General features: G+C 35.3%; 2 protein-coding genes across 2 annotated transcripts in view; one reads left to right on the plus strand and one right to left on the minus strand.

Moving 5' to 3' along the window:
• LOC139478162 (sterol carrier protein 2-like) overlaps positions 1 to 1,100 on the minus strand; it is a 31,073-nt gene extending 29,973 nt beyond the window's left edge. Inside the window, exon 1 of the mRNA XM_071260501.1 lies at positions 1,012 to 1,100. Within this exon, the coding sequence (XP_071116602.1) occupies positions 1,012 to 1,098 (87 nt within the window). The 5' untranslated portion in view covers positions 1,099 to 1,100. The remainder of the gene's footprint in view (positions 1 to 1,011) is intronic.
• A 1,847-nt stretch (positions 1,101 to 2,947) lies between these two features.
• The window catches only part of LOC139478213 (nipped-B-like protein), a 62,817-nt gene continuing 39,323 nt past the window's right edge, over positions 2,948 to 26,441 (plus strand). The window contains exon 1 of the mRNA XM_071260594.1: positions 2,948 to 3,145. The gene's annotated coding sequence lies outside the window, so the exon portion shown is untranslated. The remainder of the gene's footprint in view (positions 3,146 to 26,441) is intronic.

Genomic DNA, 26,441 nt, shown 5'->3' on the forward strand with positions numbered 1-26,441 from the left:
CATCCCTCTTGACAGACAGACCTGCTACATGGAAATGGGTCAACGTTTCACCGCAGCGATATGCTGCTGTATGGGGAAATAGATCAAATAGAGCTAGACTGGTACCCTGCCCTTCGCCTCCTAGCAGCTGCAGGCGAGGAGTGCAAGCGCTCCAGGGCAGGTAAACCAGTCTAGGACAGGACGTGGCTCCCTATTACGAATGTTGTCGAATAACATAAACATGTTTAGTTTAATCATTTACAGTACAGAATGTTTTAAAAACTATTTTAATAATTATAATGTATTTCGTATGTATGCATGTCTTTATCCACAAGAAAGACAAAGATAAAGTTTCTTTAAAATGTTTAGTTACATCTTTCCAACAATTACTTATCTCCATGCCCCCATGTAATTTTCTCAAAACACTAACAAATGAGGCACAGCAACTGGCGCAATAAAACAGTCACCACTGCACTTGCTTTCTCTATATAGTGTTTTGCCTCTTTTGTCAAGACACCCCTCCCCCCCTTATATTCAATGATCGGGTGTATTATTGATCTTGTCAGCTTGCATTTGAGTATTGGAGCAAGTTCACTTTTCACTGCTGGAATAAATGGTTCATTTCCCGCATATGTATTAAACGACTGACATCCAAAAATCAACCACTCTGGTTACATTTATTTGTGACAGAATGCACTTGTATTTCCTCTGGGGATGTTTGCAATCTAATGATTCCTATCCCTAAAAGGAAATCACAAGAGAATTCTATGACATGTTCGAATTTTAAGGAATGCCAGTGACATCTTTCATAGCAGTTATTTCATGATAAAGTGAGTCCATCAACACAGATCAAGGTTTTATCATATCTCAAAGTCCACTATCTGCACCCACTAACTACTGCATAGATCTAGATCGTTTTAGGAATACAACTAAACAATGCAAGACACGATTAAAATAAATATGAATTTCGAAAAATAACATGTGACGTTTCTCAAACTGACAAAAAATGTCACCAACTAGAATGCAATTCACCTTGGTCATGCCGACACCGACAACAAACACTCTACGACCAACCATTTCGTCGATGCTTCGTGCACTGTTTACAACGAGATGAGCCATGCCTTGACCCGTAAAGGTTCAGTAGTATTTTCCTTCCAGCTATTTACCGTTGATGTGTCGCAACGTTGTCGTCTGTTGATGGATTAATATTGGTTCGCTTTCTGTCGGAAGCATACTATATCAATCTCCACACATTTATATTTAATTTAATGTTTTATTACATCTTTGGATTGAATTTTATTGGAGTGATTTCATATTTATAATTATGTGTAAATTGGGTATATCGCTAATGAACAGAGACAGATATATATACAGTTGAGACGCAAAAACGACTTGCAATTGTACATTTAATATTAAAGATATTCCACGAGGTAAATATGTTCAGATAGTATGAAATATGATTGATGGTCGTTGGAATTGTATTTGCCCTAGCAGCTACAACCATAAGGGTGGAAGAGTGAGATGCCTAGTATCACGGCCACGTTATATGTCGGAGGATAAGCCCAGTGTTATAATCGTTTATCACTCTATCGGTAAAACACGAACACAGGTATGGTGTTCAAATGAAATTATATTCATCTGCCATATCGGTGTTTGGGATACAATTCGAGCATAACTTATCCGCTGATAAAATGTGTTTCTTTTTCATAGTTTTTTTTTATACATACCTATTTTCCATCAGTTACAGAAAACTAGACCGGTTAATAAACAAAAAGGTGCTTATATAAAGACCGCTCTAGAACTAAGCAAACATTACAAGAATATGCAGAAACTTTCGCTCTTATTACACAATAACAACAGTAATTGTACAGGAAATGGAAACCCTTCCGGTAGAACTGTCGGGTGGTAAATGGTTGCTAAAGATATCTTATTTTTTATTCAGTGTTCTTTTCATTTAGTCAGCGAATATGCCCGATATCAAAATGAAAGCATTGATAGCTTTGACAATTTCAGTATACTTTTCCCGATATCTGCATATCCGTAGAGATGTGAAAAGCAAAAGTATAGTAATACATGTCGTTTCTGGAATGTCCTTAATGTTGTTTTTGTTTTGGTTGTTGTTTAACGCCGCACTCAGCAATATTCCAGCTATATGACGGCGGTCTGTAAATAATCGAGTCTGGGCCAGATCATCCAGTGATTGACATGAGCATCGATTCACACAATATTGGGATACGATGACATGCATCAACCAAGTCAGCGAGCCTGGGGACCACCCGATCCCGCTAGTCGCCTCTTATGACAAGCACAGTCGCCTTTTACAGCAAGCATGAAGACCTATTCTTCCTCGGATCTTCACGGGTCAGTTTCTTTAATGAATACCAGAAAATATACAATGTGTCTGTCTTCATACGGGTGACTGCTAGAACAGTCAGGATTATATCTGAAACGAAGTGTTCGAATTTGTGAGTGTTGAGACCCTCCAAAAAAGACGAGATTCCTCTAGAGTGTGCATCTTGACATAATAAGTTCAGATAAAACGACATTTCTAAATTTTGAGGTAGTCTTAATCGATTATTTATATATTTTTTAGTGTGTCATTCATTAAAGGTGTTACTTTTGACGTATTCAATATATCCCAAGAGCGTCGTGATGGTATGAATACATGTTGTCACTCTATTTTTCAAATTGCCATCTCCAATACAAAATTAGTTGTTACGGATGTACTATCATTGTAAGCCTCGTCTGATGGACAGTGCACTACTTCCAAAGACGCACTTAGGGCACCTTGTCAATTACTACGCTTTCAGAAGGCTTTATTACAAATAAACGCTATAAATTTAACATTTGATTGAAGCATATACTTTAAATGAAACGATCGAGACTATTAATTTCTTGATGCTTGCTGTTATAAGCAGATCCTGAAAAAAAGGTGGACCTATATTTTGTGTAATACTTCGGTCAACATGGAAGCTGTTCGGTTACAGTAATTTTTGGCGCGGGTTATTGTTACGATCATGGCACTAAACACGGAAATTCAAGAGCTATTTCTCACATAACAGTTAAAATGGGGACGGGATCTATCGGATAACCATTTCCGATTATATCCATCAAGGATTTATACTCGAAATCTCTCACGATTTAATCTGATACACCGATAAGACAGGTGAGTACCATGTCATTTACAATGGTTGTGATGCTTTTCAATTCCTTATTTTCGTTTGTTATTCAAGAAATATTGCTTATATTTTATGGTATGCGTGTTGAATAGTATTATTTGATCATATACGTATCACTGCCGACCTTTGCGAAGCCATCGGTAACTGTCAAATGCTGATTTTGAATGTAAATGTATGGTTTCCTTCCTGACCGAGTGTCCCGTTTGTTTACAGTTTGTTCCGGTGTTGATATCAAAGGTGTTTTTGAGCCGTACTTCTGTATTTTTATCTCAGTGTACATTATGTTCGAAAACGGTTTACTCATTACTGTTGTCAGTCTTTTCCTACGCTTATCTGCTTTGGCATTGTAATTTTGTGAGACATGCATTGTGATTTATCAGGCAAGACTGGAAGCCATTTACTCAGTAGGCGACCAACATTTTGGTGAATGTTATGAGGCAATAATAGACAAAATCAAAGCTGTTTCTCTCATGTTTACGTTATGCTTCATTCATATATAATATACTTTTATAATTACGTATGACTATGCCTTCCTGTTATTAAAATATTGTTATTTCGGTACAATTTTATTAAAGACAGTCCAAACAGGAAGAGGCTAAATAAAGGGACGTAACTCTTGGAACACTACACGGCTGTTAATTGACAGTTCTAAGAAGTTAGTCACAAATTGTGCTATCACATTGTGGATGTAAATTTGACTTTGTTACCTGTGCAATGTTAAATTGTAAGAAATCAAACAGTCATTTGGAATGGAGGTTAACATAACTCTGTGCTTATTACATGTGATTACGCACCCCTTTCAAACACATCTTTTCTTTTCAGTGTTTTGGTATGTTTTATTATGAATTATAGTCTGGAAAGGTTGTATCTGATGATATGACATTCATTGGTTGATTTTGGTATGTAAATAATCTGTAGCATTTACAGTTTTCTCGCCCACAACCTCTTTCTGTGTTACAAAAAGAACAATTGGCAATTTCATTCTAAAAGAGCAAAATAAGTATCACAGATTCAGTTCATGTATTATATCACATATATCATGATATATGTATCAACATTCTATCATCTTTTTAAACTGCCCAATAGTTTAGGTATCTTAAGGACTAGTAGTAATTTGCCGTTTTAAGGGTTTTGCTATATGTTGTTATTATAAGGAGTAATAGACTAAAAGTGTTAGTTTCTAACACTGATTTTATATCCCACTGTTGTTGGGTATGTTCAAAGATTGTTGTTGATGATGACATGAAAAGCTAGTTGCACCAGGCATGACCAGGTAGCACCCTGGTCCCCAAAAAAACTGTCAAAGTTGAAATGTAAATGCATATAGAACTATGTGTCTAAGTAAGTAAAATCTAAGATTTCTGATGACTGTCGTGTGGCATGAATTGCACATAACATAATAGCATAGAATTTTGTGATATAGTATGGTAAATACTGGAGGGGTGGGGATCATGGGGATGGGAGACAGGTGCTTGAGATCAATATACTGTGCAGAGCTACTGTGTAACAAAGTAAATATATGAGATAGGTGTATGATGACACAGTTTGACATTTCTGTAAGCTGTCTTTTTCTCAGGTTTGATTTCACTTATGAAACATGACAATTGTCACTGTTGTCCAACAAGTTAGAGACACTTATTTTTGGTTCATGTGATGTGAGATCTTAGTTTGAGTCACAAAAGAAATTTCTTGCCCAGTGTCATACATTTAAATGTCAGTGTGTGATTTCTGACCTGAAGTCATGTGTTATCAGCCTGCATCTTTTATTTTTTTAATTGTGCTTTGGTTTTTGAAATGCATAAAACAATCAAATAGAACATGCAGTGTCAACATTAATGTGGATCCTTCAGATTTGCTGCTATAGTATTTGAATCTTGAAACACCCTGAACCAATTACTTGTAACAAAAGTTTTATGACAACATGGTCACATAGATAAACATAGCCTGAGACAAGTGAAAATCCAGAGGGACTTGTTTTTTCTCTCTTAAAATTTGGATATTTTACATAAACCACTATTCCAAAATGAGCAGTAGACTCCCGAGATTTGACCAATGGTTCCGACACTTGTGGACAAGGACCATTTCAATTTCATTCTTGTTTTGACTTTTGACAAGACATGTTTGAGACACGATGATTGATTTATGTTTACTGTTTGGTATAACATTCAGTGTTCATTCTATTTTGAGAGTTCAACATTGCATCATAACTGCATTTACTTTAATAGGGCCAACCATCATTTTAAACAATGTATATAGATTATGTTTTGTTTGCCTACTACATGTACAAGGTTGAAAGAATATTTTTATTGTGATCATTACAGGTTAGAATTGGTCATCAGCAACCTATGGTTGTTGTACAAGGGAAGTTAATGGAACAGGTGTCCAGATTTGGTGATTTGGTTGATTGTGTATCACTGTATCCTGACAGCATGGACCGTTGCTCATAATATCATTGGTTTTCTGGCTCAGATTCAATTATGTTACAGACTGAAAATCACATAGCTGGAATAATGTGCAGCAATAACCACAAACAAATATATTTGTTTCACTGGACTTTATAAATGACAGTAGCTTAAGTCATGGACTGATCAAATTGGATTTGAAATAATTTTAGAAGCATTGCCATAACAGTCATGATGGTGATTTAGTCTTTTATTCCAGAACTTTTGTAGGTATGTACACCATGAATATTAGTAGTGGGATGATAGACCGATGCATCAGTTGATCTCAATATTTTACTTACCGATACAAGTATCCATCACAGTCACACACTTAATAAAAAATATTGATTCTTACCTTCAATGTTTGCTTTAATAACTGTTACACCAAACACTAATCATGCTAATTAGTGGTGAAAATTAGCAGTGAAAACGTAAAGACTTTTCTCCACTGCACCATACTTGACACTGCTATCTGTAAATTGTCAGTTTGCTAGGTATTTGTCCATCCTGTCTTTGAAAAAGATGGCTTAAGCACCACAGATAAGAGCGCATGCATGTATTGGGGTACATATCGGATCGTGAGCCAGGTAACGTGATGCGCAACAGATCACACAATTGGTGTGTCATCCAAACTCAAATGAATAGTAGTAGAAATAATGTTTGTCATGATTTAGAAAATTACAATACATTGTTTTTCAATCATTTGGCCAAGATTTCTGTAAGTGCAATGTCTGGATATTCATAGGCAGTATGCAAGTTTGTTGAAATGTCACCTGACCATGGACTTATCATGCTTTACTTAATTTTGAACCCTGTCACCTTTCAAAATGACCCCCAATTTTGTCACTGGTACTAGTGGTAGAACAAGGGTGAACACTGGGCTGTGCATCACAATATCTCAATTATATCAACAACTACAAAAGACAAGGTGTGATTTGGAACCTTTTTGGTCCACTGGATATGCATTAATTTTTATGTTAGAAATAAGGAAAGGTTTGTAGTTTTGCTCATATGAAACATGGATTTTTTTTCAACACTTATTGTTCTTGCGTGAACATCTGGGGACTTACTGGGCCAGTCAGTGTCCATATGCATTCCCGTCATTTTGTATTTCAAAACTAGCGAATGGAACAATGACAGGAACAAAATATTGTCAACATATTGCTGCCAGTCAAATGTCCATTCACAATATATAAATTATTTCGACTGTCGGGTGATGTCGCTTCAAACCATGGCTCTGCCGTCCCCATACTGATCATGGTCAAGAATTGGTTCCCTTGCATACTGCTCACTGCTACTTTATATATAGTACATGCATAACAACATTTCCTGCCATCTGTGAATTGGAGATAAAATCTTGATCCATCTGTAAACAATGTGTTACGTCATTTGCACACAGATTTGCCAAGTGCAGATTATTTACAGTCGTCTTCTTATAGCTGGAATATTGCCGAATGCAGTAGTAAACATTGAACATAAAAGTAAAAATAGGATTTGCTTTACATCCAGAATAGAATTTTCATTTTATTCCCCCAACTAATCATACTAAGCAACTAACTAAAACAACTCTACCAAAAAGGTTATTATCTGAGTTCAACAAATCTATTTCATTCATATTTTGACTGACACACAAGCTAATTGGTTAGCAAAAAATCGGTAAACCATCAAGTATGAACAGAGCGACAGATAAGCAGCATATTTACATAAAATAATACACTAAAAAAATATTCAAAGCCAAATTACTTCCAATTAACTTGCATACAGAAACATATGCATTAAATGAAAGTCACAAATGTATAAAAACAGCTCACATAAATACCCAATGAACCTTTTTCAGCATGCGTACAAAGGAGCTAATTTCCGAAACACAATTACGAGCTAATTTACTTTCCAAGTCAAGCCTATATATTTAGAACAGTTATATACATCTAAAACATTTCATTTTTTATAAATTTAAAAAAATTCACTAATTTTGGGAAACGCCCAATAGATTGATGAATAGATGAGTGAAAAAATATTGGTTACCCAATGAAAAATGTAATATTCTGAATAACCCAATTCAAAAAGGAAGTCAAGAGTAAAAACACAATCACTCAAAAAGTTATTTGGAGCTCTGTATGAAAATGGTGACCTTAAACTGATTCTAATAGTTTTAAGTATGTTCGTATGTTTGAACATGAGCAAGTCTTTGGAAGAAGCTGATTTTCTTAGGTGATGAAAAATTCAACTAGTGTCACAGGCTCATATTTACTCCAGAGGGTAGAAATATTCTTTTTTTTCCCAGTTATATGCAGATTTCCCAACCAATACAGTGTAAGAAATTGGCACAAGTACTATAGTCCTTGCCAAACTGCCCAATAGTTCAGGTAGCATAAGAACCAGTAGAAACTTGCCATTATTAATGGTTTTGCTATACCATATTCGACGTAATAAACGTCCAGAGTGCTCTCAAAATTAGAAATAGGGGGCTCTTATTAAAATAATATTTTGGTTGAAAGAGTTGAAAGATCGTAAATTTTGTGGTTTATGCTGACAGCCTGAAATGTTTATAAACGACACATATATTTTTCCAGGATTTAATTGCCCATAATTAAGGATGCATATAACACACGAGTGTGTATTATGCACGAATAAATAAATCTTACATTGAACAATTGGAAGGGGTGCTAATTGAGATTTTCACTACCCAATATAATTATCAAATATCGCTGCGGGCGCTTATTAGAGCGAGGCGCTTATTACGTCAAATACGGTATATATGTTATCATTTTAATTACTAGTGGACTAAAACAGTTATTTTCCATCACTGTATTTGAATGTTTTTCATCACAATAATTGTTATTGTTTCTTATCATTTGGTTTAAGACATAAGACATTTTGATTGTAAGAGGTATCGCTTTGTCCATTTCAGCTGTTTAAAATGCTCTTTTTTCTGAAAAATACTTGTTTGATTTAACTTAAGACATGGTATGATTCAAAATAGTATATTTTTGTATTCTTTGGGGGGCCTGACATAAGATGAAAACAAGTCTACCCCCACTTAATTTCTAACAAAGAATATCATGAACTTACACTTATAATTTGTTATAAATCAATATTACAAATTAAAATTTCAGATATATTTCTTGGTTTGAAAACTTACACCAACATAACACCGATCACATCTATCATTCGGAACATCACCTTGTTCTGCACCCTCTGTTATCCAGTGGGTCATGTCTGAATTCTTTGTATGAATTAAATATACGTCTGGAAATTATCTGTTGTCTATTAGATGACATCATTAACAGTTCAGGGTCTATAAACTATCGCCTAATAGTAACAGACAGTATATGAAGCCTATACATATTTCATTTCAGTTCTGTATTGTGATATTGTCGACCATTTGAATGGCACTGGCCAACCATTATAGAATACAGCGATCACTTACTGGTGATATCCATTGGATGTCTATTATAATTAACGACTGAAACCAAGGATTTTTCAAAATCCTGGATATTTTCATCTTGTGGCAAAGTTTACATAAGTGAATAAGTCAAATTGAAATTATGAAATTAGCAACTGATTCCTGTGATTGAAAAAAGAAACTTTTTTTCAACCAGCTTGTATATAATGTGTTTATTACTCAATCATTGTGATCATAGCAACATCTAACAAATTGGCGTATGACAACGATGTTGTCAAGAAAGTCCTTTGGTGTATGGTTCCCCCCATAACATGATTCATTGGAAAAAGATGTCTAAAAATAATACTGGGAACTCCCATGTATGTTCTATCGGACAGCCATAAGGTTACGTTGGCCTCTGTTTTGAACTATCAATTAAACAAGTGTTCAAAGGAATATATTTTATTGTTCAAAGAGCTTATAGCGCCATATAGTATATGATTTCTTTGCAGTCATGATATCTTCCAAAGAGCATTTTGTTTTGTCGCTCACTTTAACCTTGATAGACTCGATTGTTTGTGTAAACCTGGAAAAAAAACCTTAAAGCGTGATCCATAATTAAGGCGGCACCATATTACCGGTATGTCAGTAAATTGAGGTTCATTTCATCCACGAATCACAATATCATTTTCGTCGTGCTCGGTATATAATTTATGGTGGTGTCAAATAATGGTGTGTTTCATGTGTATGTTGTTATACACTTACCAAATAACTTCACTGCCCCGGAGCATGTATCTGGATCCCCAAGATGACTGCATATTTTTTTTGAATGAGTAAACATCATGTACCAGCATCTTGTGTTTTTTTGGTCATTTTATGCAGTTTATTCATTCATGTTCCAGATTGCTACTGAATTCAAACTTTAGAATTGTACAATATGTTGTGATACATATCGCAATACCCGTCCCTATCCATAATGCATTTATTATTTTAAAGGAAAAGAAGTTTTTCTTTGAAATGGCAGATGGCATGAAAAGGCTTATGATATAGACTTAATAGACAAAATCTTGTGGCTTTCATGTTGAACACACCAGCTGCATAGAATGATATCAGCCAGTTTCGTTTGCCTTTGATCTGGTTTACTTTTAATGTGTATAACACTTATTAACAGGGACTTGCATTACAGTTTTTGTTGTAACGATATGGCAATACAGTATTGTATCACAACACTAAGCTCACGATACAATACATTGACTTAAAAGCCTTAATTCACAGTGCCCCCCCCCACAGCCTATATGTTTCTGTTCTACAATATCCCATCTTCGCTCTCTGAAATTTAAAAACAGTTGATTCAGGATTATGATCTATGTACAATAAGTAAGACTATCAAGAGGTGTATTGGGGTACGAATCGTATCATGATACATATCATATCACAGCCCCACCATATTGTTACATCCCTAATTTGAGAAATATTATTTTGCAGAAACATTCACTGTTGATATTGTACTTAGCGCCTGTTAAAACAAGCGCCAAAATAGAACAAACGAATTTAACTCAACTCTGGAATGCAGACATATGTTTGTTGACAATCAAATCTTATGTTCAAGCCAACCTTCGACAGGCTTTGTCAATCAGCGATCAAGCCTCTCTTGTCACAGGATATTGCTCACATTTTCACTTGTTAAGTTATTATGATAATATCTACTGGAACTCCTCATTGAATATTTAAGTCATGGTTGTTCCACTCACTATTCCATCTGCTTTGCCGTGTGTCAACGTCATGAACATATGAATTTCGTGATGTGCCAACTGTTGATGGTGAGCTCGTCTCCGTGCCATCTGTACTAACATCAAGCGAAGGAAGTGTGCACTGCAGTGAGCTTGGCAGTGTAAGGGACAAGTTCCCTTAACAATTGGTCTGTCTCACTCCGTACTCATCTGAAATCATTGTCATCTTGGACGCCTTGACCAAATAAATAAATAAATAAATAATGGTTTTCCTCGCCATTTCTAATTTTATCTATGTCGCAATATGTAACCACTATCAACTATTTGGCCAATGGTGAGATCAAATGGCAGGTGTCAGTGATGTCTTAGATATTTATAAAGAACAGGATCAATGCCAGATGTAGATATTTCAAAGAGATACATGGTAGTTTGGGATATTTGAAAATAGGGAAGGGTGGTGCATTACTTTTTTCAAGGACTGTTGTCAGCTTAAGTATAAGACTCGTGTTCAAACAAATGGCTAATCCCAAATCAAGTCACAGTTTGTCAGTGCCTCTCAGGCCACTAGATCAGTACTAGTGTTGGGATAAATCATTAGTATATAATTAGGTCTAATAGGATATCTATGCTTTTTTGAAGATGGTCAATCCTCAATTTTAATTGATTGGTAATATTTTGTGTTTTGACCGCATCATGCTTAAGATGGACCTTGCTTCAACACTGTCACTTGTCCATTTTCTGCGATAGAGACTAACAATTTTTGTCCACTAGTCCTCATAATGATAACATAGGAAAACTTTAAAATGACAAATTTCCACGTAGGCAAGGACTATAGGACTAGTGCCAATATATATCACTGATTTATCATCTGGAGAGCATTGAAAATCTGGGAGCAGAATTGAGGGGTGGACCAGTTGGATCTTTCTAAATGATAGTTTTACCTTGCTGCTGTTAGCATTGTTAGTATTTGATGGGGGGTCCAATGGGTTAAGGTGCCACAGTCTGCTGTGTTGAGTTGCATTCCTGTCATTCCAAGATTTGATGATCATGGAATTTCGGATTCACTCTGTCTGCACCATACATGACTTCATTGAAGAAACTTTAAGTAATTTATTAAATCAGTCTGTATTAATGAACCTAAAAGCCATGTCTGATTTCACAAGAGCAAGTCACATGCACAGGGATTATCCTGAATTTTTATATTTAGTCTCTCCTGGTCCAACAATGAGCTTTTTGGAGTGTATTTTATCGGGTAATGAACATTGTCATCTGAAATGATACTAATTACAATATTATTTATGTATTTCTGTTCATTGTTAAGATCATAATTGAATATATTCAAATTGATAAGACATGAATAGTGACTGTTGTAAATGGTATTACAATTTGCTTGCCAAAATATATTATTTACATTTGAGAATGATATTTTATGAGACAGTATTTTGCTGTCTATTTCCGTCTGTATTGTGTGCTGCATAGTTAGTTTCCTTGTATAAGGCTTTTGTGGGTGAGCTACATCCTTATGGCATTAGCATTCAGACTGGATTACTCCCAACAAAATGTTCTGCACAATTTGTTTCAAATGCAGTGCCATCTACTGTTGTTATTTCATAAAATACAAAGAAAATATAAACTCGTTAAAAAAATTCATGCGGGGGGGATGTTGTGCTATCAGAGCACTCTTGTTATTTAATTAGTTGTGACAATGTATTATATGTTCATTATACAATAAATCTTGTTGAAGGTTGACTCTTTTGTTTATTAACAACATTTAAGTCATGTTTTTATTTAAATGTTTATTTCCCACAGAAGGTGGTGTGTTTGTCATGAGCCGTAGCCTGTAGAAGTTGAAAAGACTGTTGACATTCATGATGTTTTGTTTAAGTTACTTACATATGAATGATTTAGTTACATGTTTCTATTTTTATGGACAAATCTTGAAGCAAAAGTATCGTAGCAAATTCTAAATTCAACTTGCTGTTTGGCCATTAGAAATAGTTCAAAATTTGTAATTCTTGCACTGTGACCATTCTGCAGGTGGGTATGTTCATGAAAACTCTTCAACCAGTTCTGTCTTATCTAAAGGCTAGGCTCATCTTCTGAGCCTACTTTGCTTTCAATTCCAATAGAAATTATGCTTTAACTTTTACCTTGTAACTAAGGTCACAGACCACTCATATATATAACCCAGTTTGTTGTGTTTGTTTGTTTGTGACTTATCATGTCATATTCACTGTGGAATAAAAAAATGTGGACAAGTCTTGGACAAAGTAATTCTCAGCCTTCTATATATGGTAGGTTACTTGGCTTCTTTTGGACAGAAGTCCACATGTAAATGTATGTGGCAGTAGTATATATATATCTGTATAAGCGCTAGTACACACGCATTGTTACTACACATTAATTTTCAAGATTTTTTTTTTTTTGCTGACTCAAGTGTCTTGCTGCTACAACATCTGACAGCTATGATATGCTGCTAGGCTTGACTGGGTTTGACCTGAAACTGATTGTGGCTAAAAATAGCTCCAGTCTGCAGATTGCCTCAGCAGTGGCTGAGTGCTGCTTGTATCAAGAGCAGTTTCAGTGGACCAATTTCTTCTCATTGGGAAAAGGGAAGCCTGGGTTTTTCCATGTTTCAACCATGTGATCTAATGATAGACTCTATGTAGCATGTGCATATACAAATTGAATTATATCTTAGAGTCTCTTTGTTATTTGTTTTTCTATTTTCATACTAAGTTTTAGAAAACAGTAAGGGTTAGAGTAAATTGAACCTTTGCATTTATAAGTTTATTTTAATTAACAGTGGAGCCAGTGCTAATTTCTGAACTTACCTATGTTATCATTTTCAGTGCATCTTAGTGTTACTAAATTGACTTAAGTTATTAGTTGAACTTTCCAGACTGAACAAAAAGCCCTGGCTGCAGACTAGTGGCAAACTGACAGTGCATCATAGGTATTGCAGCAATAGAATAAGAAACTAACTGTTTTAGTCTACTAGTCCTTATAATGATAACATATCTCAAACCCCTTAAAAATGACAATTTTCTTCTAGTCCTTACGCTACCTGAACTATTGGGCAGTTTGGCAAGGAAGAAAGTACTTGTGCTGTATTGGTTGGGAAATGTGTACCAATGCTGTGATGATATTTAAATGTTAACATCACTGTATAACAATTTAGTGTATCAGATTATCTTTTATTAGCAAGGATTTATCCTGACTTGCCTAGAGGCCGATATCAGGTCCAAAGTCTGCTGCAAATGTCAGTAATAATTCGAAATTGATATTTAACAATTTATCTGTTATAGTAAACAATATAACTTGTATTTAACTGATAACAGGACCAATATAGGGGAAGAGGTGTTAATGCTTTGTTTAACATTATTGCACTGATTGCAATATTAAATTTTAATGTTAAAATAAGAATTTTAATATTTTTTTAAAAACACCAACACAATTCTTTTTAATATTCTGTCCGCCAAGGGTACTTAGTTTGAAATCCTACATCTTTACCTGATTAGCAAAGCTTACTAGACCAAACTTCATATTACGAGACTCAGGTTTCGGACTCTTGACTAAGGTCCTATACTGGTATGAATGTCAGACTAAGGTCCTAGACTGGTATGCATGTCACATCATGTGTGCTATAAGTAAGGCTTGAAAAATAAAAGAATTGGTTCTCAGGCAATGGCTTTTGAAAATAGAGAGTCATTTTTTTGTGGTTGTTCAAACTACAGTCATATGTAAACAAATAAACAGTTGTGTATAATCGGTCGAGGAAGGGGCCTCCCAACATAAATATACTGAGTAAAATACAGTATTTGACTACCAATGTGTGTATAATATACGCATACAATGAGCTATGATTATATTTCACAACACAGAGATGTTGCTGTGAGCACGTAACACAAGAAGTAGCATATGTCATAAAATCCACACTGATGTACGCAAGTTAGTCCTGTTATTACACTCTGGATATACTGCTTTTTTAATCCAAGATTTGATTCACTTTGTTCACATCAATTTTGGCAAAATCGTGTTTGAAATGATGGGCCGTGGTCTTGTGTTCTAGACATGGAATATTTACTGTTAGTATATTTTTTTGAAAATGGAAATAAAAAAGAAACATGAGGTGGACTTTATGACCAATACTATGACCTTCTATGAGTCAAAATATGAATTTATGAATTATGTATGAATACATTCCAAAATTGTTTTGTAGTTAAATCCACTAACGTAATACGATTTTCTCCCTTTCTAGCCTAGTGGTTCAAGCGTTCGCTCGTCACGCCGAAGACCAGGGTTCGATTCCTCACATGGGTGCAATGTGTGAAGCCCATTTCTGGTGTCCCCTGCCGTGATATTGCTGGAATATTGCTAAAAGCGGCGTCAAACCATACTCACTCACTCACTCACTTTGGATGTGAGAGAAACAAAACAATTAAACTTGGTCAATCCAAATTTGAAATTTGAAATAAGACATCACTAGACAGTAGACATGATGATTTACCGATTAATTAAATGTATTTCCAGTTCTACAAGGTATTGTTATCCCCCCGGCATATAATGCGGGGGGATATTGCGATCAGCAAGTCGGTCCGTTGGTCCGTCCGTAATCATTCCGCGGCAGAACTCGAAAATAATTCTGTGTATTTGATCGAAACTTGGCATATCTATCGTCACATACTGAAGTTGTGCCTTTTGAAATTTTTATTTTTTTACTTTTCCATAGTAACAAGTTGGACTTAGGTTCTATAAGGGTGGTGTTCGTTTCCGGAGTGTAACTCAAAAAACGATAAATACTTTCTTACAAAACCTTGCATGTCTACCAGGCACATATTGAACTGGTGCCTTTTGCTATTAAGGAATTTTAGAAATTTTTACTTTTTACGTTTACATGGCAACAAGTTGGACTTAGGTTCTATATGGGTGGTGTTCGTTTCCGGAGCGTAACTCAAAACCCATTCAAAACTTTCTTACAAAACTTTGCATGTCTATCAGACTCATACTAAACTGGTGACCTTTGCTATTTAGGAATATTATAATTTTTTATTCTTTATGTTTCCATGGTAACAAGTTGGACTTAGGTTCTATAAGGGTGGTGTTCGTTTCCGGAGCGTAGCTCAAAAACTGTTAAATACTTTCTTATAAAACCTTGCATGTCTACCAGGCACATACTAAACTGGTGCCTTTTGCTATTTTGGAAATTATATTTTTTTATTTTTTATGTTTCCATGGCAACAAGCTGGATTTAAGTTTTCATATAGGGTGGGTTCACTTATGGTGTATAACAAATAAACTATTAAATATTTCCTTGCCAAACATTGCATGTCCATATATAAAGTTCATACTGAACAGGTGCCATTTGATATTAAGGAGTTTTAGAAATGTTTATTTTAGAATTTCCATTGCAGCTATTTTGACATGGGCTAAGAGAAATGTTATGTCAGTTACCTGGTTTGGGACCATAACGTGTTAAAATGGGTGGGGGATATAGATGACTTTGTTGACTATACGCTTGTTTCTTGTAATTTGTCATTTGTTTGCATAAAAAAACCCCACAGAAACACACATTTTACTTTCCATTTCATATGGATGCGACCATGGTGGATCTTTTGTTGGTAAACAATGTATGCTTCTTAAACAACATTCAACTCTTGACTCATTACATACAGAATTGCACATTTACTTGTGGTTACTTTACAGACAGCTGCCGGGGGGATATGTCATCTTTCTGATGACTTTTGTTTTATATGAGGAGATTAAGATTACTGTGTGTATTGTCTCGTAAATGAAGCCTGAAGCAACCATCAGCTGTGCACACATTTCTCTGAATCTACTGGTGATTTGGTTAAAAATTACACAATAATATTAATTTAATGAATTTTTGAATTGTATGTGAAACTATTATTTTATCAGAAATAATATATTCCAATATCATGTTATTTTAGTTGCAGCTTTACTATATATATTTGAAATGAATTAATAACCTTTAGTGTAGCACTTTGGTACAGCTGATAGCTATTGCCAGATAATTTTTAGCATGGAACCATTTGACCAATCACCGTCAATGCTGCTGCGCTCAGGATAACAAAAACTTTATTTTGATAATAGTCAAACTACAACAAATATGACTTTTTTGAGTGAGTTGTGCGATCTTTTAATCACTTTACGATTTCCCTGAAATGTGTGTAAATATTATTGAATAAAATTTGGAATGAAATTATTAAAATAGATTACAAACATAAATCCAGATATACAGGGAACACTTTTTATAACCAAATAGAATAATTACATGATTAGTTTGTGTACTTCAGTACGGATTTGTTGACATGGTATTTTCGGTGTTACGGGCTCACAGTAACTTGTGTCTCTGTTATGGGCGAGAAAAGCATCAAAACTCTTCAACCCTGTGTATAAGACGACCCCCTTGTAAGCCCCCTAATTTTAGGTACGAAAAACTTGCTTTATACCCAGCGTTATATGGTATAATCAAACACCTTTCAACTTATTTCCATTTTTAGAAGATTGAGTGGTGTGCTTATGTTAAACATTATCCTATCATGATTTTAATTCATCAGTACTTTAAGACGCCTGAAGTTTTAAGTCTATTTACTTAGACATGAAATGGAAGGGGGATATAAGAATGGGTGCTGTCCGTTTGTCCGTCATGTGTCGTTTCCTGAGCAGAACTAATAAACCATGCAAGATATCTTGGCACATAGATAGATCTAGTGGTGAACTGGTGCCTTTTGATAGTTTGGGATGTTTCAAAAATTTATTTTTCGAGTTTCCATGGCAACAACTGAAGACTTAAATGGAAAATGGCTCCTATCCGAATTAGATCTTAAAAACTTACAATTGTAAAATTTCTTTTGGTCTCTGGATCAGCTGATAGTAGTAGTCATTATATAAGTGTGTAAAATCTGTTGAAAATAATGCCAAGATGCATGCTTGGTCAAGTGGAATCAAGAATTCGGGAGGACAGATGTCAGATGTCATGATTATTTCAAATGTCAAGGTCAAGGCAATTTATTTACGAAATTATTGTCAGTGTGGCGATTCTATCATGTTCATGTTAGTAATGCCACAGAAGTCTTCAGAAGTGATTTCTGTTTGACTTGATTGGCAAAGATTGGGTCACTTAGGAAGCGGGTCATATTGTAGATGACAATAAAGGGTAATTATCAATCATTGAATACTTTGTTTGGTTCACTCCCACTTGTCAGACATACCATTTGTCACTGTCAGACGACCCAATCATCGGATAGACCAGTCAAGGGTGACCAGTGTAACTGCCTGGTCTTACCTACTAATTAGTGAGCTGCTCCATATTGTGGGCAGAGTGAGCTGCTCCAACTCGTTAAGTGATACAGATTAACCAGATTATGATTGTGTTTGTCAGTTGCGTTTGACCTGTGTCAGGTTGTGGGTGTTTTATTAGGCAAGACTAGTAGTAGTTTTTTCAATGATTTAGTATACAGGAAAGTCAGTGAAGATAAATAAAAACCTTTTATTCGTTGAGTTTGTTTTGCATTATTTTCATTAAATACATTGTTAGATAGAATAAGAACATGTAAAATAGATGAAACTTATAGTATAAACTCAGTATAATCTCACATGTACCGTACTATATTACGTTTAGGAATTCACAACAAGGACTATGACTAGGTACGCCCATCTTGCAATCAACCTGAATCCATTGCTCACTTGTTACTGGAATGTCAAGATCATGGCCCAGTCTGGACTTGGTTAAAACAAGAATTGCAGTTCCGTAATCTGTTGTAGATCTCCTGAAGCCAAGAGATGCAATAGCGAGCCCAAACAATTTCAATTTCTGAAAGATGGACAGCTGCTCAAACATATATAAATAGAGCAGCCAAAGATAGAAATAAAGTCATATCAATATACGAAAATAGAAATCATACAAAGTATATCAGAACTTCAAAATGTGTGATATCACTCATTTCAGCGTATATTGTGTATATAGTGTCTTTCTAATAATTTAATGATATTATTTCTTAAGTAAAGTGATAAAATTTCAGTCCGCTGTATGAGTGGTTATAGTGAAATATGTTCCACATTTAAGTTGAATAAATATATCCTGTAAATTATTCAAATATGTGATTTCTGGTGAATACCTCAAAATGTGTGATTCTGGTATGATTTGATGATAAAAAGTCCAGAATAAACTTTTTCTGTAAATTCTTCAAAATGTCTGTGTTTTGGTCTTTTCCTCTTTAATGAAAGGTAAACTATTACTTAACTAACCATCCTGGACTATCCCTGGTATGAGCTGTCTGACAATTAGGAGGTTGCCCTTAGTTTTTTTGTAGGATAATACAAAACATTTTTCGAGGATTAGTATTGCACAACCACTTCTATGTTTCCTATGTGCCAAGCCGAAGGTCATTCTATTATTGACATATAGAAAGTGATGTAAACAATTAAGTTCAAACTGTCTTTACAGTGTCAGTGTGACATTACATATCCTTACTGTTGGACATTCATTTGGAGCTCATGGCTGACATTAAGTGTCAAGGTCAGTACATCAGGAGTTCATTAAACTTTGTAATTAATTTAGCTCGCAGAATAATACATTTCAATGTTCTACTACTCTGGGCTTGTGTTTTTCAGAAATGATGTCATAAAACTGGAAGTGCTTATAACTTTGTTATTAAGATAGATAGAGGCATGTGCACAGACACCACTACACACTTACAGTATCAGGACATTTTCATGATTTGACCAACTTCTGTTTCAATCTGGATTTGCAGATGCACAAAAATATGTTTATAAAGATGTAGCAAGTACCTGCCTCGAAGTATAAAACAAAGAGCACATTTGAACATGTGCTGAAAATATATGATACAACACAACATAAGTTAACAGTTGTTCTCCAAAATGATTGAATTATTGTTATTGTAAAAATACCTTATATATACTGAACACAAAATGTTAGCTTTCATAAATATTTTGGGGGATATTTTAATGAAATTGTGTGTCTTCAGTCTTCTGTACAAAAACATATACCCCAAAATATATATGTTCATCTATCCCCCCCACAGTCTCAGATTACTCAGTGACATAACAGTAAAAGTTTTAGTTGCACGTTTTCAAGCCCTTAATTACAGATTTTGCATAATTAATTTGAGTAACATTTAATCCCTGTGCTTGTGCTTCGAAATGAAAGCAGACAAAAACATGATAGGAAGAATGAATATCCCGTTGTGTCAATGAAACAATACTCATAAATGGAGTGAGAGAGCAAGACTTGAGTTTCTTATTCAACTAGAAAATTATGAGTCAAGAACACGTCCAAAATTGAAATGACACCTGTCATTAAAGTAACAACAGACCAATATCGCAGTTATGCATGTTTGTCATAATACGTTTCAAATGTCACACTGAGAATCCAGAATGTCACCTGCAGTTCAGTGTGTCTTGTAAATGTGGAAACCTCCAACAGCCCTTAAGGTGCAATATTGGTGCTAATTCAATTGACCATACAGAAGTGGCTACAACACATGTTGAAGAATATCTGGTATGAAGGTGCAGTCCACATATTATGCCGTGGAAAATTGTGAAAAGGAAAAACAGCTGCATATGTTCCATACAAAATTTAAAACTCTTCATTTGCAAACTAAGTCAAACAAATAGAATCGTTCTTTTGAATCAGAAATCAAATTGTTGATATTCTTTCGCAGCCCATGTGTGAATAAAAGAGACTTGTCAACATAGGTGGCACAGTACACCAAACTCACTCATGCACAGTGTAATGGGAAATACCGGAACTTCCTTAGTGTCTATAAGTTCGATTGTGATTGGTCTGTTACATTTACTCAACCAATCAAATTGAATGGTGCAATTTGAGAGGTGCCGTGGTGGAACATTGGCTGTCAAATGACATAATTTCAGGAAGTTTTTTTTTTAGCTTAGGCAACATTTTTTTTATTTCTTGGTTTACAGATGTGCTGGTTAACAGAAGTCCAAATGTTGAATAAAAATAAATAATTACTCCTTTTTTTATTTCCACCGATCTTTACTTTAAAAAATGCATAAAAAATTCAAACCCCCTAAAATCTATTTTTCTTTGTTGAGTGTACAGCAAAGGGAAGTCCCTCTGATATTTCTTGCTCGGATCCTGCAATACAAACATGTTTGTCTTCCGTAGAAAACTATTACATCGTAACTCGTTAACGAAGTCAGGGAAACGAACAGCTCATAACAATTAAACTTGGTCAATACAAATTGACAGTTTGAGATCAAACATGACTAGACATGATGATTTACCGATTAAATTGTATTTCCTGTTTTGCTTATCATTGTTTTATATCATTGTATTATTTTAGTTGTAGCTTTACTATATATGTTTGAAATATATTTATAACCATAAGCGTAGCACTTTCAGTGTTTGCGTTGTTCTCCAAAATAATGGTGTCCCCTGAGAAGCGACAGCAGCAAGCGCCGTAGGGCAAAGCTATCTTGGGAGTTTTTGGGGGCATGCCCCCCTAAGAAATTTTGTTAAATGTGTACCTGAAATGGCCATTCTGAGCATAAATAAGTGTGTGGTTAAAATCTTTAAGTGCCTGTTTTTGTATGTGTAGACAAAACATCTTTGAATCTTCATACATTAGCCACTTGACTCTTTCAACATCAGTCAACCAAAAGCTTTTATCTGCTGTGACACCGAGTTCCCAGAGACTCTTATGTGATAGATGAAGCCAACATTTATCAAGGAAACTATCTGCTTGTAAAACATTAGTCCTGCAAACATCCAGATTGAGGACCAAGGAAGCGAAAATTTGACGATTTTTGTCAAATATAAACAGTCATAAAATCCACTTAGATCTACCTATTTCATTTTTATTTTCATTGTTTATGTGATCGGAAAAGTATTTTAAAAATAATTGTAAATAGTATCTGTCATCACTAGAGGTGTAACGATACAGGGGTCGCGATACGATACGTATCACGATGCAGTGTTTACTGGTACAAGCTAGGCCAAGTTGATGTCTTTCTGCTTATGTAAAAGATGTGACAAGTACAGTTGAAGAAGATATAAGGTGATTATTTACTGTTATAGCAAATTGTCAGCAATACAGTATGTTTTACTGAAACAACAAAATGGCTTTGAAACTGTTAAACGTATTTCATGGGCGCACACACACACACACACACCCCTTTATTTCGCAAAAAAATCTTTATTTCTGTATAAATTACAACCAAAGACAATAATCTTAATTGTGCAACCCCCCCTTTTCAAAAAAGCTGTATCCACCCATGTATTTCATGTATTTTCTTGAGTATAATGTGCACGCCCACTAGCGGGTTCAAATTTTTGGAAAAACAGAAATTTGAATATTATGCACAGATAAAAATTACACCGTGCCCCTTCAACGAAGTCCGGCAAACGAACGGGTGCTGAGAAACTTTGGTCAGTACAAATTCGAAATTTGAGATAAAAAATCACCAGACATGTTGATTTACCGTTTAAATTGTATTTTTTGTTCAGCTAGGCATTGTTTTATATCCAGGGATTAAGATTACCTTGTGTATTTTCTCGTAAACTAAGCCGGACACAGCAATTAGCTGTACATGTACAAACATTTTCTTGGAATCTACCGGTGATTCGGTCAAGACACACCCAATGATATAACTTTACAGTATTTTAATGCAAGGATCGGCAAAAGTTGTATCTGAAACTATTTTTTTATCAGGAATAATATATTCCAATATATTGTTAATTTAGATGCAGCTTTTACTTAACATATTTAAAATAATAATAACCCTAAGCGAAGCAGCTGATCGCTATTGCCTGGTATTATTTTTTACATGGAACCAGTCTGACCAGTCACCGTCAAGGCTCCCATGCACGTGATCGCGAGAATTACGTGTTGACTTAGAATCGTCCAACAAAAACAAATCTGACTTTTAACGAATCAAAGTATGGCATTTATGATATATGTATCCATTCTCTGTCAACTAAAATTCCTTTCAAGGCGTCAATAGCTGTAATCTGACCGTGGTTGCTGTTAATAACGGTGAGTTGTGCGATTTTCCAACCGCTTCACACACGATTTCGCCGAAATTAATTAAAACAATATTAAAAGGAATTTTGAATAAAATTAATGAAATAAGTTACAAACATGAGTCATACAAAGAACACTTTTTTTTATAGCCAGACAGTGTAATTACATGAATAAAGTGCATACTTCTTTATGGATTTGTTGACATGTTATTTCCGGTGTTACGTGCTCACGGTAATGTCTTTCCATGGGGGAAAAACATGAAAACTCATTAATTCGTGTATAATGCGCACCCCCTTCTACACAGCTGTGTTTTTTGGAAAAAAAGTACGCACTATACTCAAGAAAATATGGTAGGTAAAACTCTGTTATGAAAATATCATATGTATCGCAATACATGCTTTCCAAATCGATGCATCGTATCGTGGGTTGTGCATCGGGATACAATACTGTATCGCCGTATCGTTACACCACTAGTCATCACCAATTTCCAAATAACAGCAGCTGTCCGATCAGTAAAATGAAGAAATACATCTGTTTTCGAAGCTTCGTATTAGAAAGCTTATTTTTTCATCTACACTAACCTCGCCCAGTCTTTTTGTAGCTGTAATGTGCTTTCCAGCCGATATCTGCTACGAGGGTGGTGATTGGTTAAACTAAAGCACATGACCTAAGGCTGTCAATCAAATTACAGCAATGGTACGTGTATAATGAATTAAGGATTTTGACGAAAAGTTTTTGTTATACTGAACGTTTCAAGCAGGAAACTCGCGATCTATATTTAAAACATGGAACTTCATGGATGTGTCGTGCTAGGTTAGGAGATGTGACAAAAAAAATTCAGGCATATTGGAAACATCGTATCCTAGCTGGGAAATCGAGGCGACGAAAGCCGAGATGTCATTTGATTTACATTACACAGGATCGCAAAAGATGGAAATAATTACTTAGCTGTAAGTTTGACAACTTGGTTGATTTTATTTATTACTTTGTATACTATATTTAGAGATTTGCCTGAAACGATTTTATTTTGCTCTTTGACATGTTCGATGTGGACCCGTTGTCGAAGTGTGTGTCAGAGAATTATATTTTCAATAACATCACAGGAAATAGTGAATCATTTTTAATCTATCTATAAAAAAATGATTAATTGAAATGGAATACATATTTTAGACATTGTGAAATGTGATAGATTTAAAAATATGGATAGGTTCATGAAATTAAATAGATCTACCCTTTATTTTGACGTGACTACGGCTTGGCCATATATATAATATAATTGCCGGTCTTCCGGCCTGCGATGTCTGGGGGCTTGAGGCTTCTTGGCAGTTGTACTGGTCTACAGTGCTGAAAGCAAACTTTCTTGAAACCTATTTTTCTTTTGGCAAACTTTCTTTTTTCTTTTTTTTCCAAATGAAAAACGCGTAAGGGGCGTGTGTATGTTGGTTTTTTGGCGTCCTATTTTTTTCAGTGTGTATTTTTGTATATGGGATGCCGTAAATGCAAACACTGACTTCGATAAAGCTGATCACTATTACTAGTTATTAATTCGTAAGGAACAAATTGACCAATCACCGTCGATGCTCCTGGGCTCGCGATTGCAAATCTTCATGTTGACATATAATAGTCAAACTAAAACAAATAAGGCTTTCACCGAGTCAATATATGTCATTTATATATATACCCATTTGGCAAGTGACTTTGTTCAAAATGTGCCTCCGTTCGCCCAGCAGTGAGTGGATACCCGTTAGGATGAGATGGTAATGTGGCTGTTAACCTTCTAGCGCCTCACAGGCAGATTGGGTTGTATACTCCCCAGGAAATGAGAATGAAAATTGAGTGCCCACTGATCCATTGACTGGGGTAATAATGCAAGCACCATGAGCACACAAGCTGGTATGGAGATTGGCACCTTGCAAATGGACTCATTATTATTCTCTATCCACATAAATTTGTGTTATATGTGTAATTTGTTATATATATCTGGTGTGACTGGAACCACTCGATAAAATCATGACAACTATTTCAGTTTCAAGGTTGGATTGGAAGCGAAATCTTGCAACACAAAGCGTAAATAGATTGGTTTATCAGCTGTTTATGATTATATATATTTTAGACCACAACCATAGTTCGCCAGCAGTACGACTGAAAATGGAAATTCAACTCGTCCTTGTCATTTTATTGCCTCCAATAGGACGAGCGTTAGTTTCTACCACAGCACATTCATTTGACTTGTTCGTGTTTGAGTAAAGACAAAACTTCTGTCAACTTTAATGTACGCCTGATCTGATTGTTTCATGCATGTATCTAAATAGTTTTGACAGCTCTTGAGACCTGCTGTGGGTACCCGGAGAGGGTACGGTTAATTGGGGGTCGGGTACCCAGGTGGTAAATTTGGAATCATCCCAGCCGTAGTGCCTGTATCAGATTAACCCAAATGGTGCAGACCCCTGAAGATCTGGGTTAGAATAGGTCTTCAGCAACCCCTGCTTGCCTTAAAAAGCGACAATGCTTGTCGTAAGAGGCAACTAACAGGATCGCTTGGTCAGGCTCGCGGACTGGGTTGATGCATCTTAAACCGTGGATCGATGCTCATGATGTCAATCACTGGATTGTCTGGTCCAGACTCGATAATTTACAGACCCCCGTCATATAGCTGGAATATTTCTGAGTGCGGCGTTAAACAATAAACAAACTACAGGGATAATACAGATCTTTAGACTCTAAATTTAAGCACTTTTCAATGAAATTTGTTAGTTTTCAAGGACTTTTTTCTCATTTAACAACTCCCAAATCTTGTAAATGTAATCCCAACAATGACTGACAGGGTTAGAAACTAACAGCTTTTGTCCACTGGTCCTTATAATGATAAAATATAGAAAAATCCTTAAAATGAGCCAATTTCTACTAGTCCTTAGGATACCTTTATTATTGGGCAGTTTGGTAAGGACTACAGGACTAGTGCCAATTTCTAACGCATAGTTTCTTCTGGTGCCGACTTCTTCGCCTGTGGGACTTCAGCGCACTTTTCCCCATACTACCAACATCAATTTCTTTCCTGCAGCAGTAACACAATGCTTTGTTTCTGTCTTCTGTTTCACACAGCCATTCATACTTCAAAACCCAAGTGCGATTTAAAAAATCACTCCCCCTGATTAAAACACAATTTTACTGGTTCCCAGATCATGGGTCATGCCACGTTTTTTACAACAGTTGCAAGATGACCCCACAAAATATTGCAGAGGTATTGAAAGAACAAACTGTTATCTATCTACAAAACAGTAGATTTTGTAAGCATTTTGTATGGTTCCACTGTCCATGGAAATTTTGAACAAGAATTTATAACAAAGGACATAATTGTGATTTTGTTTATTTCATGACGTTTAATTACAGAAAATGGAAATAATATCTGAGATTAGTGGGAACAAAACATTATGAGATTTAAAAGACAGATTGTGTACTTAATATAATAGCTAAATATTGGCTTTAAGAAAATCTGGTTGACAAGGCTGAAGAAAGATGTCAAGGCCTTAGATAATTCCTTTTCATCTCATTTTTTTCAAGGACAGTTTTTTAAATCAAGGGGGTGCTGGGATCCTTGAGGTGTTCTCCAATGGAGGGACCTGCTAGATCTCTTATTTTTAACATTAGAGTTTATGACAAGGACTGTTAAATTTTCATGCTTTATTTCAAACACT

This window comes from Haliotis cracherodii, unplaced genomic scaffold (assembly GCF_022045235.1).
Source record: "Haliotis cracherodii isolate W230 unplaced genomic scaffold, xgHalCrac1.p SCAF_4, whole genome shotgun sequence".
NCBI classification, from domain to species: domain Eukaryota; kingdom Metazoa; phylum Mollusca; class Gastropoda; order Lepetellida; family Haliotidae; genus Haliotis; species Haliotis cracherodii.